Source organism: Lytechinus pictus, chromosome 2 (assembly GCF_037042905.1).
Source record: "Lytechinus pictus isolate F3 Inbred chromosome 2, Lp3.0, whole genome shotgun sequence".
Classification (NCBI taxonomy): domain Eukaryota; kingdom Metazoa; phylum Echinodermata; class Echinoidea; order Temnopleuroida; family Toxopneustidae; genus Lytechinus; species Lytechinus pictus.
The window spans coordinates 58,449,303-58,477,279 of record NC_087246.1 but is presented as its reverse complement, the minus strand read 5'-3'; the positions used below and the strand labels follow the sequence as shown (position 1 = coordinate 58,477,279).

Sequence of the window (27,977 nt, the reverse complement as noted above, 5' to 3'; positions counted from 1 at the left end):
CATACAGGGATGAAAATTGTTCCTTTTCAAAATATTCAGTTTGACATACATCGCAGGTATTACCGATACATATAATACTATCATTATATGTGTTAAAACACATATTGTATGCGGAATTATAGTTCACATTCACTGGTGGCTCTAACTCAAATTATAGGGGAAATGTAACAAAAGGGTGGTATTGCAGTTGTCGTGTAGGATAAATAAAACCAAAATGGGGGAGCTTTTTACGGGCGTATGTGTTCATTAATATTTTGAAAGGTAATTTATTATTTTAAAAAATTCAATATCAAGTTGATGCTTTTTGGCAAGGTTTTGTCCTTATTACCACGTCCCTCAGATACGACCTTAAGTCGTCGGTCCTCTGTCTATACATAAGCTTTAGCAATCGGGTAACACAATCGCCACCAACTTTGTTGCCCCAAAAACATGCACTCCTGCCTTTTACCATGTCTACATTAAAGAATTAAAAAACACCTACCTCATTCAAAAAGTGTATCAAATCTGACCATTCCCAATTTACTATGTTTATTTTTATTTTTGTTTCATGTTTTTGACATTTTAGACCCCCTTTTTTAGTGTATGCTAATCATTCAGGGCACTTTTTTCATATGAAAAGTGCTTCACGAATGGAATATGTAATATACAATGTCAAATGTTCATTATAGGGGGATACTTTGGTGAGTTTATCAATGATAGCTTGGAAGCGGGTAATATTAATAAAGATCTACTGCTCATTACCACGGAATACGAAGAATAGAGAAAAACGTTGAAAACAACTTCGCCCTACTTGCTTAATTGCCAGTGGAAGATATAAATGGGATCATACATTTGGTCATGACTATATACTGTTGCGATCATGTTCGGAACATTTATTTATTTATTTATTTCTGATATTTTGACAGGGTAGCCCATTCACCAATAAGTAGTGGTCTTCCATGGGGCCCTGAATAACAATAAACATATTTACAAAATGCATAACGTATGTACAGAATGTTACGGCATTAAGATTCACATTAGGATTTGAATGTAAAACGAAACATTAACAAACTTAGCAGCAAACAAAACGCAGACGGGCACTCGTTTGACGTATAATGAAATATCAATAAATCATGATGTCTAACTGTAGCAAGTCCGAATGAGAAATCCCCTCTGGAGATAATGATGAGAATGGTGATGAGGAAGAGGAGGAAAGTGTGATGATAATGACGATGACGACGACGACGATTCACTGCAAAAACGCCGGTGTTAATCTAACTCCAGCCTGATATCTATAATATCGGCCCACACCACAGAGGTGTTGAAACAACCGGTTTGGCGTTAGGCTATTAAAAAAAACACCAATTTGGCATTTACGCAACACCAATAAGTGTTAAACCAATATAGATTTGATTCTTAACTGGTGTTGTTCAACGCTTCTCTGGCAATGTCTGGTGTGGACCGATATAGATACCGGGCTGGTGTTAGATCAACAACGGCGTCTTTGCAGTGTAAGCCCAGGACGATGAAAACAAAAAAATGTGACAATTACTAGTAATGCTGTGAATTGAATCGTTCAATTTCATTTTAATTCATTCATAAGATTTCATCTAAATTCCTTTCACATTGACCATCTTGTTGAATATTATACATGTATCGCCCTAACTTAAATATGTGCCAACCCAATCTACACATTAAAAAGATAGTAATTGTCATGTTTACATGATTATGCCATTCGTTTCGTTTTCATTATTTTTTCCAGCTTTGCGTGAGGAAATTTTCTGATGTCAAGGACACATAGGCCTATAACAAGCTCATACCTTGAAAAAAACATTTCGGTTCTTATTTCGATATTATTGAATTTGAATCACATGTCAGTTATGAAATACTAGGTATACCTCATGATTTGATACAAAAATATCATTTGAATTGATAATGTCTATTTTCCTTCTAATTTCAGGTGCCGGGGAGTCTGGCAAAAGTACAATAGTCAAACAAATGAAGTAAGTATCCTAAATGAATATATTTTGTTTTTCTTTCTTCATGTTTATACTTTCATTCATTGTACATGATAGAGTAACCAATGTTATTAATCGATTCGCAAATCCAAGGCATCGTAGCATAAAAGACTTGCAACTATGGTAACTTTGCCATTGTTGTAGCTACCATGAAAATCTTGATTTTGATTGGTTGGCTGAGCCCAGTAACTGTGGTAGTTACTTTTATTGCAAAATTACCATAATAGTTAGTAAGCCCTGGTTTTATTTTTTTCTTTCGAGTCGGGATACTGATGTTTCGTGTATTTCGGCCGAATGCAGAATAACGTGCAGTTATTCTGGCAGATTAGTAGATCTAGTGTATTCGCATTCTTGTATTATTAAATGTCACGCCGATTGGAATATAATGAGGTCGCTTTTCCTATGTTGGAATAGTAAATTTAAAAATGAAAAAGAGAAGTATTTGACCACAGTGGGTAAACGGGCAATTTTAGTCTCGGGATACAAATCTGGTCCCGAGTCACACTCCTGTGGGTGTGACACGATGGCACGTTCCTCATGTAGTGAAAATTCTATCCTTTAAGAGTGGATTTTATCTCTTTTAAGGGAAAGTGTCTATAAATGCACAGTTCAATAAAGAAGGGGCTATTTACAATGTACGACTTTCTTTCTTAAAAAAAAGAAAAATCTCACTTCAAAACAATGGGCGCAGGGGGGAGGGGTGAAGGGTCAGTGACACACCATAATGGACACTTTTAACCAAAGTAATGGAATACATCTTCTTAGTAGTAATATTTCTTTAAAATCTTAATTTGACCACACTTTGGAGTACGACGATGACATGGTGATAAGGTGGTATGGTCTTCGCTTGACCGTAGGTACAACCTACGCACCTTATGCCATTTCGTAACATTGCGTTTTAACATTTGTCCATTCATCCTCTAAGTTTGGAACGGCCTTCCTGAAGTCATTACAAATATTTAACTTCTAAAACTTTCAAAGAACACCTTAAAACATTTCCTTTGAAATTCTTGAAATGCGCATTGAGCAGTCTGCAGAGTGGATTTGTATTTATTTTATTATGTTTATTTATTTATTTATTTTATTTTCACTATTATTATTTTTGGGGGTGCTTGCTTGTCAAACAAACGTTATTAATGTGCGGACCATTAACATTACATTACTCTTTTTATCAAAGTGAATAGTAGTTCTTGAAATGTAATCATCTGCATTGGTGCGGATTTCTTTCTGTGTGTGTAATTTCCTGTATTGAGGACAAGTCACTTGTAAATGAAAAAAAAAATTAAGATCAAATATAACACCCATCGTCCCCAAAAAGAAAAAATAAGAAAAACAGTGAAAAAACACTTAACGAAAATTAAAGAATACATTATTGGGGACAAAAGGTATAAAGATACTGTTACACTCTAAAAAACGAAGTGCTAATTTAGCTCTTAAGGAGCGTGTATAGTGACTGCACTTCGGAGTGCTGATTTTCTCGTTCAAATTTGAACGAGAAAATCAGCACTCCGAAGTGCAGTCACTATACACGCTCCTTAAGAGCTAAATTAGCACTCCAGTTTTTAGAGTGTACGAAGGTAGCAGTATTCTTTACCATCTACAAAAGGTATGATGATTGAGAGAGGTTTTAATTTTAAAGAGTCCGATTATAAGTGTTCATTTTTATTCAGGTTCCCCCTAGGAAATCTTGCCTACGATATTCGAGATAATCTTGGTTTCATAATGAAAAAAGGCGTTTCATTGCAAAATTGCTCATCATTGTCGCGAATTCTGCCCCACAATTATGTTGCTGGAGAGAAGAGAATCCGGACACGCCGGATAGAACGTGCTCATTGAGAAACTAATTTCAGTTCGTTAAGCAATAACAAATGGAATGTAGGTCTGTATCCGTCTTCCTCCTCCTCTTCGTATTTTCCTTCTTTTTCTTCTTCTTCTAGCCTCGATCACCCGATATAGAAAAAGGTCGCAGTATGGTGTGTGTCAACTATTCGACATTACATTAGATGAAGGTGCAAATTCAATTTACTCCTCGAAGGGTCCGCCTCTGTTTATACCTCAGTTACATTTTCCCTACGGCGGCCGTGTGGCAAGTAGAAAACAGCCGTTTTAACATTATGGATGGTTTGAATAGAATAAGATAAAACGGCTTTTTTTTCGACTCGTCATACGGCGGCCGTAGAGGAAATTTAACTGAGATATTAGTTGTAGCATGTTAAGTAGACTCTGCATAAGTCGACCTTCCTGAAGTCCAAGGGTGGCGATCCTTGGGGGGGGGGGGGGGGCAGCGGCACAGTGCCCCACCCCCTTTTTTTGAAGCACTGAACAAGGGCCCTTTTTACGCAAGAAAAATCCCCCTCACGACCTTTTACTATATCCCTTTCACCTGAAGAAGACCGGATTTAGGTGTTACCAAGTGCCCTTTCTCGTATAAATGACAATTATTACCCCAAAAATGCCCCCTCTCGAATGTGTTCTGTGCCCCTTTCACCTGAGAAGGACCCGTTTTATGTGTCAGCAAGTGCCATTTCTCGAATCAGTGCCAATATTTAGCAAAAATGTCCCCCTCACGAACGTGTTCTGTGCCCATTTCTCCTGAGGACCCGTTTTATGTGTAAGCAAGTATCCCCTTGTATTCTTGTATAAGTGCCCTTATATCAGTGCCCCTTTTTACCCAAGAAAAGTGCCCCTCACGAATGTGTTCAGTGCCCCTTTCATACATGAAAAGTACCCGTTTTATGCCGTTTGCAAGTGCCCCTTTGGCTTCTTATACCCTTTCTCGTATCAGTGCCTCTTTTTACCCAAGAAAAGTGTCCCTCGCGAACGTGCATGTTCTGTACCCCTTTCATTCCTGAGAAGGACCCATTTTATGTGTTAACGAGTGCCCCTTTGCATTTTCATAGTTGCCTGTACTTCATATCAGATAAATTGGCCTAAAAAAAAACATTCTTTTCGTGCCCGATGAGCGCCCTGTTTCTTTATTTAGCATTCTTCTTCCTTCTGCACGTGCATCCTTTAATCGCATAACGCCTTTCAAAATATGATCTTTCTCAATATGCACAGTTGTATATCTTAACATAACGAAAATTATGTTAGATCGAGGTAAATGGTGAGGTTTCTCTGATTTTCCTTGCTTTAAAGATCACAGTACTCCACATTGTGCACACAGTGTGCACTGCAAAAACTCCAGTGTTGATTTAACACCAGCCCGGAATCTATATATGTCCACACCAGAGAAGTATTAAAACAACACCTGTTTGGAATCGAACCGATGCTGTTTTAATACTAATTGGTGTTGTATAAACACCTATCTGGTGTTAGACCAAAACGAAACTGGTGTTGTTTAACACTTCTCTGGTGTGGACATATATAGATTCCGGGCTTGTGTTAAATCAACACCAGAGTTTTTGCAGTGTGGAAGACGGCGAGAAACCATATTAGCCATGTTGAATCTGAGCGTCTGTAATCCCACTTTCATTTTCAGAGCAATCTTTACTCACACTGCGGAATAAAATCGCATTAATTATCTGGACAGAACGATATTGGGAAAAATCTTGAGTTTGGATCGATCCTCATGTTGTGAATATCGGGCGCTTGAAACACTTGTTTCTGTTATACCATGTATACTCTGACATGCCTGATATCAATTACACTTGTATCAATTATTGGTCATTGTATCATTTCGTCAGAATTATAAATTCGTGCAAAGTACAATAATGATAATAATGAATTACATCTTCACAAATATTATGAAGTCACGATGGGACACTGATGATTCAAGTGTGGTTTTACTACTTTTAACCATGCTTGCTTTGTGTAATTATGTTAGGAATTAACCAATATGCACCTTAGCCCACAGTAAAGTAAAAAAAAAAAAAAAAAACTGAACATACATGTAATATATGTCTGACAAAGAATGAAAATAATCATAAACACTTTTTCTTAATCCACATAAGAAGTGTCGAATTCTAAACAATTTTATCCATATTCTTCCTAATTACCCAAACGATAAAATCAATTTTCAAGAAAGTAGTATGCAAAATAATTTCTAACGTCTTGACATTATTGACACAAATCTTGTAATAAAAATATCAATGATTTGGGTGCAATGTGCAGTATTTATTTTCATTATGACATCAACTTTGTAGACATTGTTAGAGGTATATATATCTATTGATTGAAAATGATTAATTTCTTGCAATAGCAAATCCGTACTTTATTATCAAAATTAGTGCGTGTACCTTGTCACGAACACATTCCTGTGTAAAAATACTATCGTAAATTATTTATAATCCTTCTTTCGGAAAATACGCAAAAGGTATAATTCATTTTAGAAACCGCCAGTCCCAAGATCCTGTTTGTCATAAAATTTTTATTAAATGTCATAGATCTATGTGTAGATAACTCAAACCTCAGACATTTTTTTTTACCACCGTCTACCTTACATTTTGGTTTGGTTGATATACAATATATAATATCTACATTATTTTCATGTGTCAATGGTCTAGCGAAACAGGATTGTGAACAACGGAACCGCGGGTTCGAATCCTGCTAAGGTGTTAGTAGTATTGTGATTAGGTTGGGCTAGAGTTTAAAGATGAATGCCAGTTGTGATAACGATCTCAAAATCAGTTCGTACATAATCCAATAATGTGACCACAAAAGTATGTGTTTAAATAAATAAAAAAAATATCTATCACATGCCTCTGGAAGAAAATACGTAGTTGCTGAGAAATGAGTAAAATACACAAGGCATTTTATTAAAATGTCTGGTCTTTTTCCAAGGTACACTGTCCCAAATAATTATGTTTTTTGTGTTAGTGATCTTCAAAGCTATCGGTTTGTACCAAGATTTGTTTTAAAGTTTTCACAACGTTAATGTACCAGATATAGATGTATGATAACGTAGGGACAATTTATCTTGATTTTAAAGACTTTCTCATGAGAAAATGTTTGCTGCAACTACATTCTTGTTCTTTTAACATTCATTAGCGGATAGACAAAACATGAATTAACTGGTATCTGAATTATTTTAAAAACATTTTCAAACATCATTAAAAGTGATTGACGACGATTTCATGCTTTTTGTTACGTTGTAATAGTAAGTCATTGTTGGTCTATGATCGACCTAATTGAAGATGCATCGATGTGATTTGTATATTTTAGTAGTGTTGATACCTGGAGTCAAAGCCTACTTCATACTTAATTAGATTATAAACACGTATGTCATTACCTTATAAGGAATAGAGTAAATGATATAATGCACCAGTCGTAAAATATTAAAATTTAGATAAATGCAAATTAGACAATTTTCTATGAAAATTGTCTAAATAATTCATTGTGTAAATGTGCTCGAAAATGCTGTCTCCTCAGATCACTTTTCCCGCCAATATAGGAGAGGTTTACACTCTAAAAAAGGGTTTACCCAATATTGGGTAATATGGAAAGATGCATGTTGGTTGGGTAAAAAGATTTTACGTAATGTTGCGTTTAAATAGCCCAATATTGGGTAAAATTTTACTCAGTGATTTTAGAGTGTAAGGTTTAGCGTCAGGTTTTTGTCTCAAGATGTCTTATTAGTATGATTTCCTATGATGCTTGGTGAAATATCATAAACTATATACATTTCCACTCTTTACGCAGGTATTACTATTCTAGACTTTGGGTCAAAATAAAGCAGCAAATATTACCAGATGATCATGGTTACTGGCGTATTGGATCTTTGGGGGCGGTGGGGGCCCATAGACCCCCATTTTCCCACTTAACGGAGGCTAGGGATATTCATTGTATTGTGTGTGTGTGTATGTGTGTGTGTGTGTATGTGTGTGTGTGTGGGGGGTCTTTTTACATCATACTTCTTTTCCAATCCGTAATATCTAGATTATTTTAAATTTTCACATGCCAATTCTTTGAGAGAATATTGAAAAGGGTTTAGTTTTGGAAGGTTCACTTCGTTCGCTCGCACATCTCCAGGAAATATTATTACCTTAAAAAATCTCAGCCCATTATACATTGTCTAATTGCGCCACTGAGCCTAGTCGACAGCATAAATCAGCCGCTTAAAAATACCAAGCATATTGGCTTGGGAATCAGGAGACTGGGGACGTTGGATCCTGACAATCGATAACATATGGAACTTGCTCCGTTCTTCCAAGAATATATCATCTCTCATGCTTACTGCTGAGGCGCCCTCTTTTCCGGCTAAACCCTTAACGATGAATACAATACAGTCACATAGCACTAGATACTCAAATCCGATCAATTATATTTAATGCAGAATGAAAATAATAACTTTGTTCGGTGTGGTATAGGTTTTTTGTTGGTGTGACTGCATGCTACATTAGGCACCCGTTGATAATTCACATCATGTGATCTTGAAGATGCAAGATGGAATTAAGATTCCCCTATTGACTGGATTGATGATACTGTCTTACCAACGAAACCGACGGCAGACCGTCCGATGGCTTGTCCTTGTTATAGCATTTGTCGTTCTGTAATCGGTTTCCTCGATGTGGCTACAGCAAAGCTTGGAAAATGCGACCGAACGCAGTTGAAATCATGTTCTAAGGATCCAACTTTGACTTGTAGAAACTCTTTTATATTTCCTAAAATCCAGAAAGCCATCAACATCTTTTTGCCCACATGATGTGAGACATGTATGTAATGAGCGCGGATAGAACCGGGAGTGTTTCTTGAAAGCAGAATGAATTATATATTTTCAGTGCGCTTTGTAGTGAAAATGACGTGATAAAAAAATTATAAGCAGCATAGTGGTTAAAGGCAAACAAGAAAAAATGATTTTAAAAGTAATGACGTCGGAATTATTGATATCCCAGTGTGAAAGTCATAACTCTACTGGAAAATATTTTAATGGTATTTGGATTGACTAAATTAAACAGGGGATGAAAAAGATGTAAAGTTAAGCTTACATCTGCACGATTTTCTTATCGTCCACATTTCCTATTATTCATCGTCTTTTTTACACCGTTTCTTTGCTACAATTTCGTTGAATAAAAAAACAACTACACTCTACGAACCCTATCCATGGCAATTTTATACCCCAATGGACAGCCGTGCAAGATACAGCAAAGAAGATTAAAAGGAATCTATCGAAATCGTGCAAATGCAGAATTTTGCACTCAAATATCTCCAGCACCTTGGCCTTTAAACGTCATCATGGTCATGACTTCTCAAGGTTTTCAGCTTTGTCTCAGACTTTGAGCGTTATAGACGACATAAGCGCACTGCTTGTTTTTCTTTAATTCAACCAAACCTTATCGTGTTGTACAAATTGATGTCACAAGAAAAACAATGCATCATGCTTTCCAAATAGGCCCTATTTCATGATTTTTAACCTTTCCAAATATGTCATAAATTATTCATATTTGTGATGAGTCACAGTATTGTGCTGTTGTATGTTTATGATGTATAATAAAAAGACAATAAATGCATGATTCATTAAAAACATTGAATTTGAGTATAAAGACATAAAAACACAAGTTTATAACACAGTCGTGTGTACCCTCACACACGGTAATATACAGGCAATATCAGTCATCATGATTGTAAAAGCGCAATCGAAGGGTGAAGTGGGATGAATGAGCAATCCCTATGTAGTTCTCCTCTGAAAGCGAATGATTATCAAATATAGTATCGATCCAAAGTACGCATTCAGTAGGCATGGCCATTAGGCATACAGGTCGAGAATGACTATAAATAATTTTTAGTTTGCCCTCTGTATCATACATCGATGCGAAAATATTTTCCAAGGTCAAATTAAGCGAGAAAAATCGTCGCTGGTCTCAGGGTCGGGTCGATAGCTCAATATTATCCCAAAATCTTATTACGGAGTGATACACTGTTTTACAGCCTCTTGGAAAAGGTTTTAGATAGAACAAGTATATGGGTATATTATGAGAATGGAACACAGTAGGGTCAACATCACCAAAATATGATACAATATTCCTTCTTCAAATAAAAGATTAGGAGACCCCTTTATGATGCGCATTTGCACACTGAAAGGAATTGCACGTGTCATTTTAGATGCATCTTTATTTCATAGGCTGGAAGATTACTCAGAAGGATGTGTGTGTATGGGGGTGGGCTTGTCCAAATTTCATGGAAGCAATGAATCAGTATGCTTCGATTCTATTTACCCTGATGAAGTAGAGTAAAACAAAAGTACAAGAAGATAAATCTTTTTAGCATCACCTTTTAATGTGCGATGGGCTTATATTGAACATATCGACGCTAACTAAACAGGACCGGCCAATGGATCTAAGAGCAGGTGGAAAACAGCCAAGAATTTTTATGTAGCATGCAAATTTTTCCCGAATGAAATACATATTTGGCCACTTTTGGATTACATGGCCATGTTCTGTTCACAAAACCATGGACATAACCGACGTTATTTCGTATGAATCATGTCATGAAAACTATCCGTAGGAAGTGGTACATGCATAAGCGCGCGTCACTGCAAGCGTAGGAGCATTTTATGTCCTTATGTAAATATGTCTTTGTTGACTGTTTTCAGATGTGTTGTCAGGATCTTCATTTCGTAATTTCCTAATTCTTGATGATAACTGTGGGTGATTTATAAAGATTTCCGAATGACTTAAAATGGTTCTTAAATTCCCAGTTGCGTGCGGTGAAAACGGCATCACAAAATTGGTTAAATCATGCTAACAAGGTGCACGCTACTTAATAATCAATTAGATTGTACTTTATACATTGGGCGTGGACAATTAAGCATGTCTTAATTTTTTGTGAAACAGCCGCTGAGAACTAACAGTGGGCTGGAAACTAGCCATTTATCCCCAATCTTAAAAAGGTGGATAGAGGCATTCCTGAATAGTTGACAGTGGTAAGTGGTTGTAGATCATGTAGATGAGCAACAATCAGAGTAGATTCACAAGGGAGCGTTCTCGGTCCTCTGTTGTTTATGACATGCATCAGTGATCTACCTATTCAGTTGAGTGTGGTGTTACGCTTTTTTTGCGGATGACACCATCATCTTTATACTTGACTCCGTAGAAGAATCTGAAAATTTGCAATATGACCTCGACATATATAGCAGAGGAATTGGGCAAGCCAATTAAATGGCAAATGCAGGGTCTTGAAAATTGGCAAACTCCATTCAAGCTATGGTTATCACACGGATAGTGGGATGAAGATGTCATCCTCAAGAGAATGGAAGTTGAAAGAGATATTTTGGATCGAATCCGTTAAACTTTAGTTTGATAAATCCTACAACAGGCATTTTATGGTGTTGTATAATGTAAAATGCGTATTCATAACTACTATGGAATTCCTTTCATATTTCTACATGGACAAAATAATTTACAATGTAAATATATCTATCTACAACTGTGAATGTGTTCATTGGTTGTACCAACGAAATGGCGGGATGAGGGGGGGGGGGGGGGCAATCAAGTAGCCAGCCAAACAAGCGGCCTACCTAAAGTACCGGGCAAGGAGATGGTGATGCGAGATAAGTAAATTTGCGGTTTGCATATCGGAACGCTGGTCGGCATTATTAAGTTATGCATTACTCATAAACGTCAATGTATGTGAACCACCCACCTTCACTCAGCCATCATCAGGAGACGTGTACACCCACGCAATGAGTCTTTATGACAGCAACGGTTTGTAGCCGCAGGACAAATGCAGTCTCTCTCGCTATCTCTCTCTTTCACCAGAAAATGTCCTCACCTCTTCTTTGCCCTCTCTCTCTCTCATTCTTTCTCCCTGGCTGCGTGTGTGCGTGTGTGTTTGTGTATGCGTGTTTTTCTGTGTTCCCCCTTCTCTCTATAGTCTCTTCTCCCCATCCCCTTTACTCCTCTCCGGCTCCATCTATGACTTTTTTCTTCAGTTTTCTTCGAGTATTGTTTACAGTTTGGTCGTAATTATCTTCCATACCTTCATTGTTTTGCTCATTCTTTCAAACGCACCACACCCGCTCCCACACCTTCATAAATGTTATTGCCCTCTTTCGTTAAACCTCGCGTTGTATAGGACTACTTGTTATTTAAAGCTCTTGGTAATGTCTCCAGTTATCATGTATGGCTATTACGGTTTTACTCACGTGTTACCAGCTTTTTTTCCACGTTGACAGATCTTTCCTTTGAACATACGATTGTGTGCCCCAATGTTATACCCTTTTCTAAGAATAATTTATCTCGTCATTATCAGGTTCTATCTATGTTATTTTTCATATTTTACATGAGAGTGTATTATGGTTAACAATGCTTTCGAATTGGTATACGCGGGCTCATATTTTGTTTAAAAAATATCAACCCTAAATAAATTGTTTTCAATATTTTTTTATATTCTGTCATTAAGTTTGTCATCAATCCTTTACGAAATGAAATATCTTCTTTTTATGACGCTCAATTGTGTGAAATTGTAATTTACTCAATTTTTTTTGTTTTTACAAGTATTTCAAGTTTGATAATACAAAAAAAAACATTTTTATGCCGTTTCAAAAAGACAATTTTCATTTGGAGATGTTACATCGCCACCGTTTTCAATTCGATCAAACTATACGCGAAGTGCAACAGCCTGTCTATTTTCATTAAAGATCGGGGTATATTATCATGATTGTGATTGTGCAATTGATCTCTTTTGCATTGCTATATCAATAGAAATGAAAATGGGGTTGCAACCGAAAACTCTATATTCTGTCATTACGGCAGTTTATTTCGGTGGTACATTGGAATCAATATAAAATCAATATTTCATGAATTTTTAAAGCTGTCTGCATACACTGCAGAGTGTATGATATAATATTTATAAATTATGTTTTAGATATTTGGTTCTTTATGATTACTCGTAGACAAGTAGCTTCCATTATTGTTTTGTACCGATGTTTCATATCACCAACTAATGTTCTCAGTTATATTTATGTTGATGCATTTAATGTTATGCAGGCCCCCTCCACTGTATTCTATTTAATGATGGAACTACACTGTTGAATAAAGACGAAATAAATGAATAAATGAATAAACAAAAGTACACTTTAAGGGAGAAAGCATTGTTTGTCCAGGAAGGTACGTTTTGATTTATATCTCCCCCTCTCCCTTCTCTCTCTCTCTCTCTCTTTCTCACCCTCCCATTTCTATTAATCCAATGTTGAAGCAGTAGGCCCTACCTTTAACGCTGGAGAAATCTCTGCCCGAGTGCAAGGCGTGAAAGACCTGTCCGTGTGTATAGGATTGTATAGGACCTTGTAGGGATTTGGTGCCCGACAACTAACCATGTTGTGCGGCAGGTGGATCTAGTGGTCCTGAAATGACCCTAAGCGCCTTCCCTCAACCCCTTAACCCTTTTTTTCCTTTTTTTTCTGTTGTTGAATAACCCACGTTTTTTGTGAGGTTATCATGTGGGGTCTGGACGTGGGGGTGTAGCGGCAGATAGGGTGTTCGGCGGATACGGTTCCAAAAACGGCCGAGACAATTATCTGCCAGCGTATCGAGTTCTACCCTGCTGGATTCAGTAACAATGCTAGATTGCTGTCAATCGAATCCCTTGCAGACTATACATTCTGTAGATGGTTCCTGGTTTAACAAAGTTATTAAAATCTTAGTCACCCAGACAGTGGCAAAACGGTTCCCGCACATGTTGTCTATATAGCCATGATAAGGAAATCAATAGATCAGCACTTTTCAGAACAGCGACAGGAACTGTCTCTCCTTATAAAAATGTAAAAATTATATATTAACATATATATTGTTAAAGCCCTGTGAGCAAAAGTTCCGACGTGAACATTCTTTCATTACGGAATTTTTATTTCATCTTGAGTTTATTCTATTTGACTGACTCCGAGCAGAACAATATCAATTTTGTGTGTTTGTTTGTACATATTATATATATATATATATATATATATACACTCTTAAAAACGTTGGGCAACATACGGTCCACACAACAGTTGGTTAAAACATTATCCAACTCTGGGTAGTTTTCAACCAATACTGTGTAGTTTTCACCAAAAGCACACATTATTGGTTTAAAGCTACTCAGAATTTGATAAAGTTTTAACCAATTGTTGTGTGGACCGTATGTTGCCCAACGTTTTTAAGAGTGTATATATGTATATTTATATACATACAATTGCCCCCAATTGAATGGGCGTACATTTTCAAGCAGTTCTGTATTGGATGCAATCTTCGATATAAAGAGGGCATTGCTGCCCTTTCTCTTGTCAATGCTGCATGAGAGAGAAAAAAATGGGTGAAAATGACATGACATTTCAATCGGATATTTACTTCCCCATAGATGATCAATAAGCAACGACTGTTTTACTTCGCATTCTTTTACAGCCGAAACTTAAGGCTATTGTGTAGGCGTCTCCGTTCGTTTAATGCTTAATTTCCCTTCGTACATCTGTATTGGTCGCCTTCAAAGGGCAAAAGTATTCCATCTGCCATGTAATAAAAAAGCACGTGGGAAGGCACCGATAAAAGTGACGATATGATATCTGACTTCAGTTAACCTCTTAACATTGGACATTTCACTTGTGTGATAAAAAGAACGTGATATATGAGGACATAACTGATAACGCGTGTAATAGTCACTTGGGTGGTAAGCTATCTATGTCATTTATAATATCTGATGTAATCAAGCTATGACGGCGCCACCCACTATCATTTGTGCATCAGCCTTTTTTATGATGACATCCTTTTTTCCTGAGTTCTAATTCATAAGCTGAACTTTTGATTTTCTTAAAAGGTCTTCATTCTCTACGTGCATTACCTATTATATATACATATAGAGAGGGAGAGTTTAATAATAACACCGAAAACAACCCATGAGTTCCCTTTCGTGAAAATAAATTCGGGACAGGTTTTCCACGTCACTAAACGGGATATTCCCTACCGCATTTAACTATGCATACAGAGTGAATCAGGAAAAAACAATCCTATCAGTTTATTGATATGTCCTAGTAGAGTTATTTATTTTAATACCATTTTTATATGTATCTTTCCATGATTGACTGACTTGGAGACAATATCCAGAAGGTTGTATAATCTCAATTTACTAAGTCACTGGTTGAAGAATGGAACAAAGAGTAAAAAAGATTTTTGTGCACGCAGAAAGACACATAACCATCATTCCACCCACCCGCACACACACCCACCCTCCCATACACACAAACGCTTCCCAAACACTTCATAAATACTTTTTAAAGCAATATCTACATTTGCAAATTTCCCCTTATCTCGTAGGTTAGGCCCAAATCCTGTGTATTTCATTGGTCTACAATGGACAGCTGTCCTTTTATGTTGTTATACCTATCTTTAAAATGACATGCCTGATTTGGAAACAGGTGGGGGTGGATGTGTGATTGGTGGTGGTTTATTGGAGGTATGATGTGTTGTGTGTGTGCGTATTTGTATTGAAGGTGTGGAGATGTGTGTGTGAGGGTGTGGAAGGATGGATAGGTGCCTTTCTAATTGCACACAAGTCATAGCTTTTATTACACCTTTTTCCATTCTTTACCCAGCAACTTGGCGCAACTTTTACGATCTTCAGGAAATTGACTCGTAGTCGGTCAACCATGCATAAACTGTATCTTTATAAAATATTGTGCCAAAATAAAGCGGAGAAATAGCTTTCTCTGGACATTTCAATAAATAAGTGATTAAATGCTCATACTTGAGAAAAGACAACGTCAAACTGATGGGACATATTTTCTGACTCTATCTCTATTATGATCCATTGCCATGTGATATAGAACAGTGATATTTTGGAAGAATATTAAGCGAAAAGGCTGCACTAAAAATTATTTCATCTCAAATGTCTTCACATTTATAACGTTCAGATAATTTTCCTAAACATCTATAATTTTCAGACTCTACATTTGCTATTTAGTCTCAAACACACATTCCTACCGTGTACAGTGTGTGTGACCTATCGTTCGTATTGAGGCGATAACCATGATAACTCATCAATTCGGTGACTCAGATTTTTATACAGCATACACAGACTGAGTATTATCTTTATTTACAGAGAGTTTTGATTGTTTGTTTCTTACAGAATTATACACGAGGAGGGTTTCACGGCGGAAGACTCTAAAGTGTATAGACCCGTGGTATATAGCAACTTACTTCAATCTATGGTTTCAATGCTCAGAGCGAGAGAAAAATTCGAAAGTCCATTCGGAGAGGAAGAACGAGAGGTAAGCTGCCATATTCAAATCAAAGGTTCAATGTATTCTTATTTCCTCATGATGTTCTCAGTGGCAAATATTTGCACATTTTCACAAATTTATGTAACACAATGTGACAAATATCTTTGCATGTGTCTAAGGTAAAAGAACAAATATATAAAAACTCCTCAAAAAAATTTGGAAATCTGAGTTTTAGCCATTAATTTCTCCCAACTCTCAATTTTACACAATGCATATTTGATATAATTCAAAAGATCATTAATTCTCTTTAAAATACCATACATGATATGATTATGGTTCACATGGAGGTGCAGTGCCTTGAAATGTGGGTAAGGTCAAAATAAAAAAGTTGCAAAATATTGCACAATATTGAAAGTCACTGTTCTTTTTTTCCGTGATGATGAGTGAATTTCTCAGTGGTTTCTTTTGTTCTCATGCACCATAACATCAACATTATGATGGAATCAAACACACATTTGCACAAGCAAACACATAACAAACAAACAAACAATCATGCATGGGTATTTGAAACCACGGACTCAAACCATGTTATCTCGCAGATCTCCATTTTAAAGAAAATCAAATGATCTATTCATTGGTATCAATCACACATAAATATTCACCTAAACCGAGGAGGGATTATCGATCAAAGTCAGATTTCCAAACTTTTTTGAGGGGTTTATATTATATATATATATATAATAGCTGAATAATCGTTTATGACACTTGCCCTTTTTCCAAATTAATGTAGGCATAGTAATTAAATGGAATTCATTTATTGCCCTTAAAAGAGATTGGCATTATAACTGTATTTAATCGAATTGAAAATGAATCAATCATAACAAAGAGAAAGAAAATGCCATAGTCATTCGGTGAAAATTGGTGAATGAAATTGTTACTTTCTGTTTCATTATACTCAATCCATCAATCTTAAACAATGTCGTCAATCTTTTCCAAGCGGATACTAGATGTAAAACAATCACATGTTTTGTTAATCGACTTGCAAAAAAAAGCCTAGTATTTGAGTACATAGTATGTGATATGTTGTATAATGCATCTTTCTAAGTCAAGCTTATTAGTGCACACTTCTGGAATATATGCACATTACTGTATATAATTTAGGAAAGTAGTCAATAATGATAATTATATGTTTTTCTGACTAGGATTTACTATCTGATAATAGCATGACGTTGTTTATTTAAATGCATAAACATTTCATATTGACTGGATATTATAATTGCACATGGAAAAAACACTCTTTATCATTAAGATCTCTGTTTTGATAAGTAATGCATCTAAACATTTATTGCCATTTTATATATTTTATTTTGTAAACTCCGACTCGTGAGGAGAGCTTCATTACAGAAACTAGTGTTTCTTTTAGTCATCCTCAGGCATTAGTCGGTGGTAATTTCTTCCTCTTGGATATATTCTTGTTGTCTTTTGCCTGGAAAGAAAATAAATCAATTCTGTATTGAGATTGAAAATGATCGTCATGTCATTTAATAGTATAATGTAAATCACAAATATTCTAGCTACTCGGAGTGCACTTACTTGGTATTATACATGTCTATTTGACTTCTTTATAGGTGTCGATGAGAATTAATATCCAAACTGTTTTTAATCTTTTTAAACTTCACCTTGCTCAATTAAAATGGTATGCCCTACCTTTTTTCTTTTTCATAAAAAGATTAAAGGTTATGCCCAAATTTCGATGACAAGCGTCCTGTAAATTAATATAGTATTCAGATTAACTTACAAAAGGCTTTTTAGTAAAATTTCTCGTCAGATAAGATGCAGGGACAATGTTAAGTGTATAGGAGTAATATATATGATCTGAAATCTAACATGGCTCTCACGCAATAACTAAATTTGTCAGATTGATAATCGGAAAGCCTTCATTAAGAAAAATTATTATTTATCTATGATTTATTTATTCATGTTTTATTTAACATAATAAAAATGGGAGGGTAGTCCGATTCAGTAAAAAAAAACTGCTTTAAACAGAAAATTAATATGATGAAATATAAACAACATAACATAAATCAAATCATAAACATTAACCGCAACTAAGTGCGGCTGCACGTGGTATACTACCCTCCCTCCCAAACTGGACCAGGTTGTAAAGTTAGAGGTTGTAAATGTTGGTTAAAGTTTCGAAAGTTTTTATTACTTATTCGGGACTCAGAGTTTTGTACAGACAATGGTAAATTATTGAATATAGAATTTGCAATGAATGAGAAAGGTCTTTTTTTGTATTCAGATTTAGGGTGTCGACGATTTTAGGCGGAATGTCTAATATTATAAACAATGGATCGTTTGACAGATAATGGTTTCAAATATGTTGGTGCAGAATCGTTCCGAATTTTGTATACTAGAATACATTGTTGGTATTTAATCCTCTGTTCAACAGATTGCCAGTCGGGTGTAGTTAACAAAGAACAATGTGAAGTTGAGTAATCTGTATTCAAAACCGAGCGAGCATATCTATTCTGCAATTTCTGTAATCCGGTTATATCACTTTTCGAACATTTTTCCCACGCTGTACAACAATAGTCAATATATGACAATAATGTGCAAATTATAACTGTTTCAAATGATATCTGTTGATCAAATGTTTAATCCTCCTTATGCAAGCAATAGAACGTGATGTTTTACAAGAGATGTATTGTATATGCAAAGACTAACTAAATTGAGAGTTGAAAATAATTCCTAGGTATTTAATATAGTCCACATGCTCCAAGGTTGTATTCTGAAATTTTATTGTGAATGTTTTATTTTGTAACTTTCGTTTATTACCGAAATACACTATTTTAGTCTTTGTGGATGTAAATACATGCAATTAATTCTAAGCCATTTCGCAATTAAGTCCAGATCGGATTGTAAATTTCTTTGTATGTTGGTCATTGTTGCTATTAAAGAGAGTAGTATTATTTGCATATAAACCGATTTTGTGTTATTATGTAGGGGTAAGTTTCCTAAATAATATTATAAACAAAAAATCAGGGGCCCAAGTATGGACCCCTGAGGGACACCTGTTTTTACATTAAAAAATGGAACATGTTCTTTTTTATTGAAACACATTGTTGTATTTCAGTCAAATGCATCTTAAACCATATTAGTTAAGAGTGTTTATACCATAGTAATACATCTTGTCAGGTATAAAATTTTTTTGAATTACATCAAACACCTTCTGTAGGTCTAAGAATAGACCACCCTCCCTCCTTTTATTCGACCAGAGTTCATGTTAGTCAAAATAAAATCAACTATTTCTGTCAAACAAGTAGATGTCGGGTGGAGAGGCCTGAATCCAGGATGACGATCACATAGAATGTCATGCTTATTTAGATAATCATAAAGCTGTTGATGAACTGCTTTTTCTAATGTTTTAGATAGGTCTGTAATACTTTTGTTCAAAAGTACCTCCTATGTGAATTAGTGTTATCTTCGCTTTCTTAAATTATTTTGGAATTCGACCGATTTGGAGCGACGTATCAAAAAGATTTGTAAGCGATTTGGCGATATGAAGAGCTGATTTTTCAAAATTTTAGATGCAGACCATCAACCCCAGATGCTTTTTTATATCAATATTTTGCAGTTCTTATAGTACAAACTCTTCTTTTATTTAAAAAAAATGAAACGTTTATCAGTTATAGGAACAATGTATTCATATTATTAAAAAAAATTGTAGAAGCTCGAGTACCTTGTGCTAGTTTCGTTGCAAATTCATTAAAAGACTTGTTCAAAATTTCAACAGTAATATTTTGGTCTGTAATCAATACAATATTTTTAACTATATTCACTTCTATTCCTTTTTTTTTACTTGGTAGTCTTCGTCTTTTTTTCAGATAATTTGCTTTATAGCGGAAATATTTAAAGTTTTACCGTCATTGACGGTTTCTAGTTTTATAGAATTTCCTATGGAAATAATAAAGTTGAAAAATGCTGAACATCGATCACCTTGTTTCGTAGGCTTCTGAAATTAATATGTGCTATTTTGATTAATTTTTTCATGTGGAAACTCAGCAGTTTTTTAGCTGTGTTTTAATTATGGTCATCTTCATTAAAAATACTATTTCCCGAATGCATCGATAACTAACCATTTTCAATATTAATATTGTCCCAAAATGGTAAATTCTGTAACAAACATCTACGTCGTTGCCAGTCCACATATCATTCTAGTGGCTCATTATACAGTTATATTTACATAGTGGAATGTTGTCACATTTAATATGGGCCCATGCCCCAAAATTTTTACATGCAAGGGCACTTTTATCTCTTTTTACTGCCCTACTACAACAAACACATGGATACTTTATTCCCATATATGAAATATATACATATGTTTGTATGTGTATACATACAGGATTACAAAGAATCGATACCTGTAAGAAAAGTATCTATAAAAGTTGCTCATTAAAGATCTTAAAATGACTTTAGGACATTTATAATGTGCAATATCACCCTAATTTGAAATATATATAATACAGTTATGTAACCGATTATCGAACAATGTATAGCTAAATTCAATTGCATTCATCATTGAAATTATACCTACCAACATGTTCATTAATGAACATTTTAATGCTAAAAAGAAGAACTTCTTATGATATTGATCATATGGATGTTTCTATTTCAGTAGAAATAGATAAATAAATCGGGTAGGAATGAGTTTACCCTGATCCTCAAGATAGGACGTGGAACGAAGAGCTGGAAAAGAAAATAGCGGCATGCACATGTGTAGAGGGTATTGGCCGATACAGAATTATTGAGCAGCCTTATGCAAACATTTCCACGTACATGACCTTGAGAAAATGATCTCCGACGAAGATTTCGGTGATTACAGAGGAACAGTCTGGTTTCAATCTTTCTCTTCATAATGTGACGTGTACTCAGCCGACGATCGATGATGCCCATATTTGCTCAAAGTCAAGAATAGCATGGTGTGTAACCACACCTTTGCTCTCGTTCAACTCCGCGAAGAGGAGAGCTGGAGAGAATGAGAGAGAAAAATGCATTTTCCTGCTCTCTTTCTCTACCCATCAATGTGGGCCAAGAATAGCCTGCACGCACTATACGTCACACACATACACATACAGACTAGGCACCCACACACACACGCGCGCGCTCTCCCTCACACCGAGTCGAACGCTCTCTCCCACACACCCGTACACAAATCCAACGTAGTAGGCAATCCATCATCACTGCAGACTTTACTGCGCACTGATAAGTGACTGCGGATAAAAATAGCACATCGGGATGTTGTCCCCCTGTGAGCAGTGCATAGTGTGCACGGTGTGTGTGTCTTCCGTGTGTTTGTGTATATGTGGAGCAAGGGGTTCATCGCGAGTACAAACATGGACGAAGATGCGTTTTGTCATCGTCCACAGCGGTAATGCATATGTCTCACTACATTAATTCTGATTAAATTGTGTAAGAGACTGTGTAATGCACATTGTCCTGTTTCAAACGGTAGGTCACATTCGATGAAGGCAGAAATAGTCAAATCGAATGAATTGAGGCACATCCATTTAGATGCGATCGTGTCGCCCTAATTCATGTGGTTATCTTATGACGATGTAAACATAGTGACGAAATAGTTATTGTGACGTAAGTGCTAGACATTCTCCTGTATGTTTTGCTTTTATTCTATGACGTCAATATGTGTGATAAGACTCGATATGAAGGGGCACGATCAATATCAATATGGTACCCGTTTTTCACATGTTTTGTTTCTCCTAAAATCTATTCCCTCCCCACACATTCCAATATACATCAGAGGAGTCGGATGCATGTTCCGCTCCATAATATTATCAAGCCTATTTTTTATGAACGAAATAGCAGCTATACCATTTGATAGTAATTGAATGGTATCTATTATATAATTTACAATTGAATATTACATTTTCGTTTTGCATTTGTGTAGGGTAAATCTGACAGTATTGTGTGCAATAACTGTTCATCTTTAATGTGTAAATGAATCTCCTTTTCATGAGTGAGGAAAAATATGATAAAAAGAGCTAGTATGCTTATGTTTAAATGAGATCGATGAAAAAATAGTTATTCAATATCACCTGCGATTTCACTTGTTTTGTAAATGGCGGGCGGAGATTAGTTAGTATTAGAGGTTGTAACATAATGATAATAAAATAAATTAACCTAATCTCCAGTTTTGCAGCGAATAGTTGTATCAACATCTTCATACCCACCATTCGTTGATATATATGAGTGGCAAAAAAGATAAAAATACACTATACTCTGACAGTTTTGAGCAGGTTTTTATATTTGAAATTAGTAAGCACCGGTCTAAAGAATTTTGGGACTTGTCACTTCATATTGAAAATTTTAGATTGAAAACATTAAAGATGATTCACTTAATATACTTGTCATTTAGTTCATTTAGAGAATCTATCAGAATAAAATATTTAAACTTTTTCGATTGCACCAACAAATAATAAAAAATACGTTTATTTGAGGAAATTATTACCAGGCTTCATACCGTCATTTTAGACTCGTCTACTTTGTATTCGTGTTGCTTCGTAGTTTGTGAGTCATTCTCCTTTACCGATCTGATCCCTCAATTTAAAATTCTCGGGTTCATGACCTTAACATTGATCAGATCAGCGCGCGGTTTTCTTTTCTCTGTGTTTGTAGTGGACACGAAATGGAATGCATTAATCACGTGGAGAGCTTGGCGGGAAGTCAACCGTCGCCTACCGTAGCCGGGTCAACAGCCGCCTTATACCTCTTTTAAGTGAGAGGTGAAAAAGTGATAGGAAAAATAAAGATTGATACAACGAAAAAAACTCCGAAACAAACACTGAACAAATTTAATAAAGTGTTGTTTGGTTGTCATCAAGTTCAACGTTGAATTTTGCAGACTTTTTAATGATAAATATCAATTGATTCATTGTCATATACGCTAAATAAACTTCAAATTAAAAAAGTTTGTTTTCCAATAACAATGTAAAGAACTATAATTCTAGTTTTATTTCTTTAGAAAAAGAGATCTATCATATTTTTCCTCAACTTTCTAATTTTTTTTTTTTTTTTCAAATGGTATATGTCATCAAATCTGTCACCAAGAGCAAATATTAGACACATTTATTATGAAACTAAGTTTTAGAGAAACCGAAGGCTCTGAACTGCTTTCTTATCAGTCAGAGATAAAATCTGTTAGAATCATGAAGATTTGAAGATTTGAAAATCTTAAAATCTTCGCGAGCCTTATCCCACCCGAAAAACTCAGAATAATCTAAATATATTTTTCTCTTTATTTCTTGCTTCCATAGGAAGATGCCAAGTTAGTATATGACACAGTAAGCAAGCTCCAGGATTCAGCCCCCTACAGTCCTTCACTTACAGCTGCACTCCAAAGACTCTGGACAGATAGTGGCCTCCAAGAAATCTTCAACCGAGCCCGGGAGTACCAACTCAATGATTCAGCCAAATAGTATGTCCATCGAGCCCATATTCTGCCTTATTCATTTGTTTATTATATGGTTAACATTTTTATTTAAAATATTCATTGTGTTTAATTTCATTTTACATTTTCATTGTCTCGCCTCCATAGCAGAGCGAGACTATAGGCGCCACTGGTGTCTTCAACATTGAAGTCTTAACCAAGGCTAAGTTTTTTAAATGTCATCATAACTTGGAAAGTATACAGACCTCGTTCATGTAACTTTGACATAATGGCTAATCAAGTATTACTAAATATCCTACGTGAGTTTCAGGTCACACGATCGAGGGTAAATGTCATTCAGAGTCAATGAAATTAAACCATGTTGGGGGAATCAACATCGAAATGTTAGCCAGGGTTAGCTTTTAAATTTCATCATAACTTGAAAGTATATGGATCTACATCAAGTATCAGTAAACATCCTGCCTGATTATCAGGTCACATGACCAAGCTAAAATGTCATTTAAGGTCAATGAACTTTGACAATGTCGGGGTATTTATTGAATTGCCATCACTTTAAAAGTCTATGGATGTAGTTCGTGAAATTTATCATAAGAGTAATCAAGTATCATTGAATATTCTGCTTGAGTTTCAGTTCACGTGACAAAGTCAATGGTCAGTTAAGGTAGAGTTTATAGATCTTGTTAATGAGACGTGGGCTATCACTTATCTTTTTGCACGAGTCTTTTCCCGGTCACTTGATCAAAATTGAAGGTCATTTAGGGTCATTAAGCATAGCATTTTATATCACATTAATGGTGTTTATTGTGAATAATTGTTCAATCGCGTAATGTAATCGGGACAGCCAAGGGCATTGCACTTGAGATTTTTTTTAGGATGGGGGTTGTTATTGTAATATTCAAAATTAACAATTCAAGCAGTCATTCATCATTCTTTCAGTAACATTTTTCATATGAATTATACACATCAATGATATGTATAATACGAAACATAATGAATGTGAACCCAAAATTTTGAGCAGGGGCTTATGTCGGTATACGCCAAAATAATTGAACAATAATTAACAAAACGGAGGGGAAAGGAAGAAAAGTGAAAGACAACAGGAGCTAGAGAGGCAAGCAAGTGGAAGAGTTGGCATGAATTACTTCATGGTAGCATGATATATGAAATGTATAAAAATAAAGATAAAGATGGGTCGATATTACTAAGTAATGAAACAGCGAATGTACAAGTTATTATTGTTTTATACAGTTGGTAACGCAACAAGGTAAATATGAACGACTGATAGAGATTCAGATATAGGTAGATTTTTTTAACTTGCATTAGAGGCCTGATGTAACAAGGACCTCAAAGTTTGTATATTTTCAGGAGGCTTGCAACGTGTAATCACGTTACAGCGCGCTATCGCGTTTTGCGTACTTTCGTAAAAACATTCCCCTAATCTACGAAGTGTTGGGTACTTATGACCAAACAATTAAGTGAAATGCTACAAGCAAAATAATAATCATCACTTTACGTTCACAAAATAAATGTAGATGTCACCGAGAACATACACCCTCGCAAGGTATACGGCCTACCGCCGGGCACAGGTACTTTTGTGAATCGCATCTGGAAACCAAAAGAGTTCTCTGGAACACGGCCGGAATTTCTCTCGTTCTCCGAAAATGCAAAATTTTACCAAAACGCAAATGACCGGTTATGATCTGAGAATAAACTGCTTCATAGGTAACCACTTTGCAAAATTTAATGAATACAGGAAAGTTTAGTTAAATGGTAAAACTTTCACACTTGCATGTTTTGTTGCACACCAATATTGCGATCTTTGTGCGGGTGCATTTTGGGGTGTGTGCCGTCATGATTAGGCTTATTAACAAGCGCTTGCAATTTTAAAAATCTTGCAAAACTGTTGGGTAAAGTGTGTAAAGACTCATGATACGTATGTATATGCAAAACTGACTTTTCGTGATTTACTGGCGTGCAAAATAACAAAATGTACACCCTGCATTTCGATGATTAGAGGACGCGTTTTTACGAAAGTACTCAAAACGTGATAACGCACAGTGACGTGATTACGTGAGTAAACATTGGAAGCCTTTTCAGGACGATCGTTCCATATTTTTGGACCAGTATGCGGATATTGTGCTAAAAGATCATTTTTCTATGTTAAGGAATGCATATTTGGTTTCTTAATCGAGTATCAAAATTATGGGCATTTGAATACATATAGCCTTATAGGTACAAAATATAGCCAAACTTAGTTGGAAACAAAATATTTTTAAAATTTCATTGTTTGAGGTTTATGGATATCATAGAGTTTCATCAGCTCAAGGAAGCTGCGGTATATGACTTTCAGATAATATTAATATACCAATGCGTTTTTCCTCAAGAAGTATTTGCATCATATGTATCAATGGCATTGGCAAGAAGGACAGGAAATGTATTGAAATTCCTCTTCCAAGCGTCGAAGTGGTTTCTCGCTCCACATGGAGCTCTTTTCTTGACGATTTTTCATATGGCATGTATGGCGGGTTATATTGTAGCTTGCCACACGGAGATAATAGGCTTGCTGCAACTCGGGAGTGCATTGGAGATCGTGTAATATGTATGTCTTTGAATAATGCGGCAGGGTGAAATGGAACTCCGACGTGACCCGTAGTTGGTCACGACCACTGTCCCCAGCTCTGTCGGTGACTCATACATGGCAACAAATGACGTATAGCCAATGCTTGAAAATATAGCCCAATGCAGACTGATATGTACAGGATAATTGCAGTACCTTAACAGAAGTTTAAATGAAGAATTGCGTACCCGGTATGCTCTGTTAGCTGTAGCGAAAGGGGGGGGGGCAGTCTTCTTTCTGTCCATATCGTTCTGGGCCACCTGCCTAGTGACACTCTTCATGGGAGGAAGATGGGTGGGTCTACCACTGGCCCCTTCGAGTCTGCCATTGTAAACGGGTCAATATGTCTCCATACGAATATGCATAATTGATCAAAAGTAAAACCTAATTAGTATGTGTTAAGTACAACAAAATCATTTGAAAAGGGCAATGGCCATACCTCGGCTCACTTCTTGTATAATATCCTAAATGTAGAATTTTCTTTTACATATTTATAAAATTACATTGACACCATTTTAGATCAATAATTGGTGATTATTCCTGTTATCTTCGTGAAATACATTAATCGATTTTCGTTTTCGGCATTAAAAGGGATTGCCTGCGGCAAAATCTGTATTGATCTTCTACGGACGTCTAAATAAATAAATCTAATTAATTTTGTGCTAACGTTCATTAGAACAGACGGTCCTTGTCGATAAAGTGTCTGCGTGATGAAGTTTCTATTTTGATTTGAAATAGTCCATCATGTACCTTCTGGACAGGGATCGGGAGATGGAGTTCTAGCAGCCTTCATAAACCTTATTACCAGGGCACCCTCTTCTATAAAACCATAAACGTCCCCTTCGATCAGATTTCTCGTTTTCAATCAACTTTTCCCTTCTCGTTGCCGTCACCTGCCTGCCAAAAAACGCGGCAAAAACAGAGATGAACTCGCTGAATGGCGATAATCTTTCCGTATGACGTCATCCAACTCTCGATGACGTCAATCTTAAACAGCTTAGAAGTGTAAGGCTTGAAATGCGTGCATAATGGAAGTATGCGCCCACTTCATCTAGGGCGAAAATGTTAAAGAGAAGGCTGGAGCGCGGAGCTTAATTGAAAGTGATATTAAACACCAGAGTCTGTCGAATTGCAGACATCAAAGAATTCATTCCAATAAGTCTTTGACACAAAATGCAAGAAGACTTTGACACCTTTAGAGAGAACAGCATTAGGTGATTGTTTCCGCAGACATTAATATACTGAAGCAAATTCAATCCTTAATCGACCACTCAAATATATTCATCAGACCTGCTTACAGAGAAAATCTGCGGTGTGATGAGACCATACCAACTGCACAAAGCCATTAATTAGGCACTGTGGATGCATTGTTTTTCAGTGTGTCAATGTATTTCATCAAACATACACTGTACTGCAGGGATAAAGAAAAGGAGTAGTCAATCATTGGCTTTGATTGAATACAACACATACCGCAGCTCATAGCAAATCAATGTGTAAAATTTAATATATACGTGCTTTATCAGTTTTTTATTTCTCCCTCATCCACGTGTGATTTTGAACATATTACGTGTTTTCTACAGCGTCAGTCCGGGGGGGATGTCTTGACCTCCGGCCGTGGATGAAACTTGAAATCCACTGTTAATCTACCTTTTGGAAGATTTTCATTTTTACTTTCTCTTTTATAAGTTTGTTACATCATAATTTCTCATTGTTTGCAAATAGATTGTAGGCCAAGCCTTTTCGTAAGCTACTTTGTCAAGAACTATTATG

General features: G+C 35.9%; 1 protein-coding gene across 2 annotated transcripts in view; it reads left to right on the top strand.

Annotated features, from left to right (window-relative positions):
* The window catches only part of LOC129276942 (guanine nucleotide-binding protein G(o) subunit alpha-like), a 54,973-nt gene that overhangs the window by 12,553 nt on the left and 14,443 nt on the right, over positions 1-27,977 (top strand). For both annotated transcript variants that reach the window (XM_064095260.1, XM_064095261.1), the window contains 3 exons: positions 1,940-1,982; positions 16,032-16,173; positions 23,457-23,617. In XM_064095260.1, the coding sequence (XP_063951330.1) occupies positions 1,940-1,982; positions 16,032-16,173; positions 23,457-23,617 (346 nt within the window). The remainder of the gene's footprint in view (positions 1-1,939; positions 1,983-16,031; positions 16,174-23,456; positions 23,618-27,977) is intronic.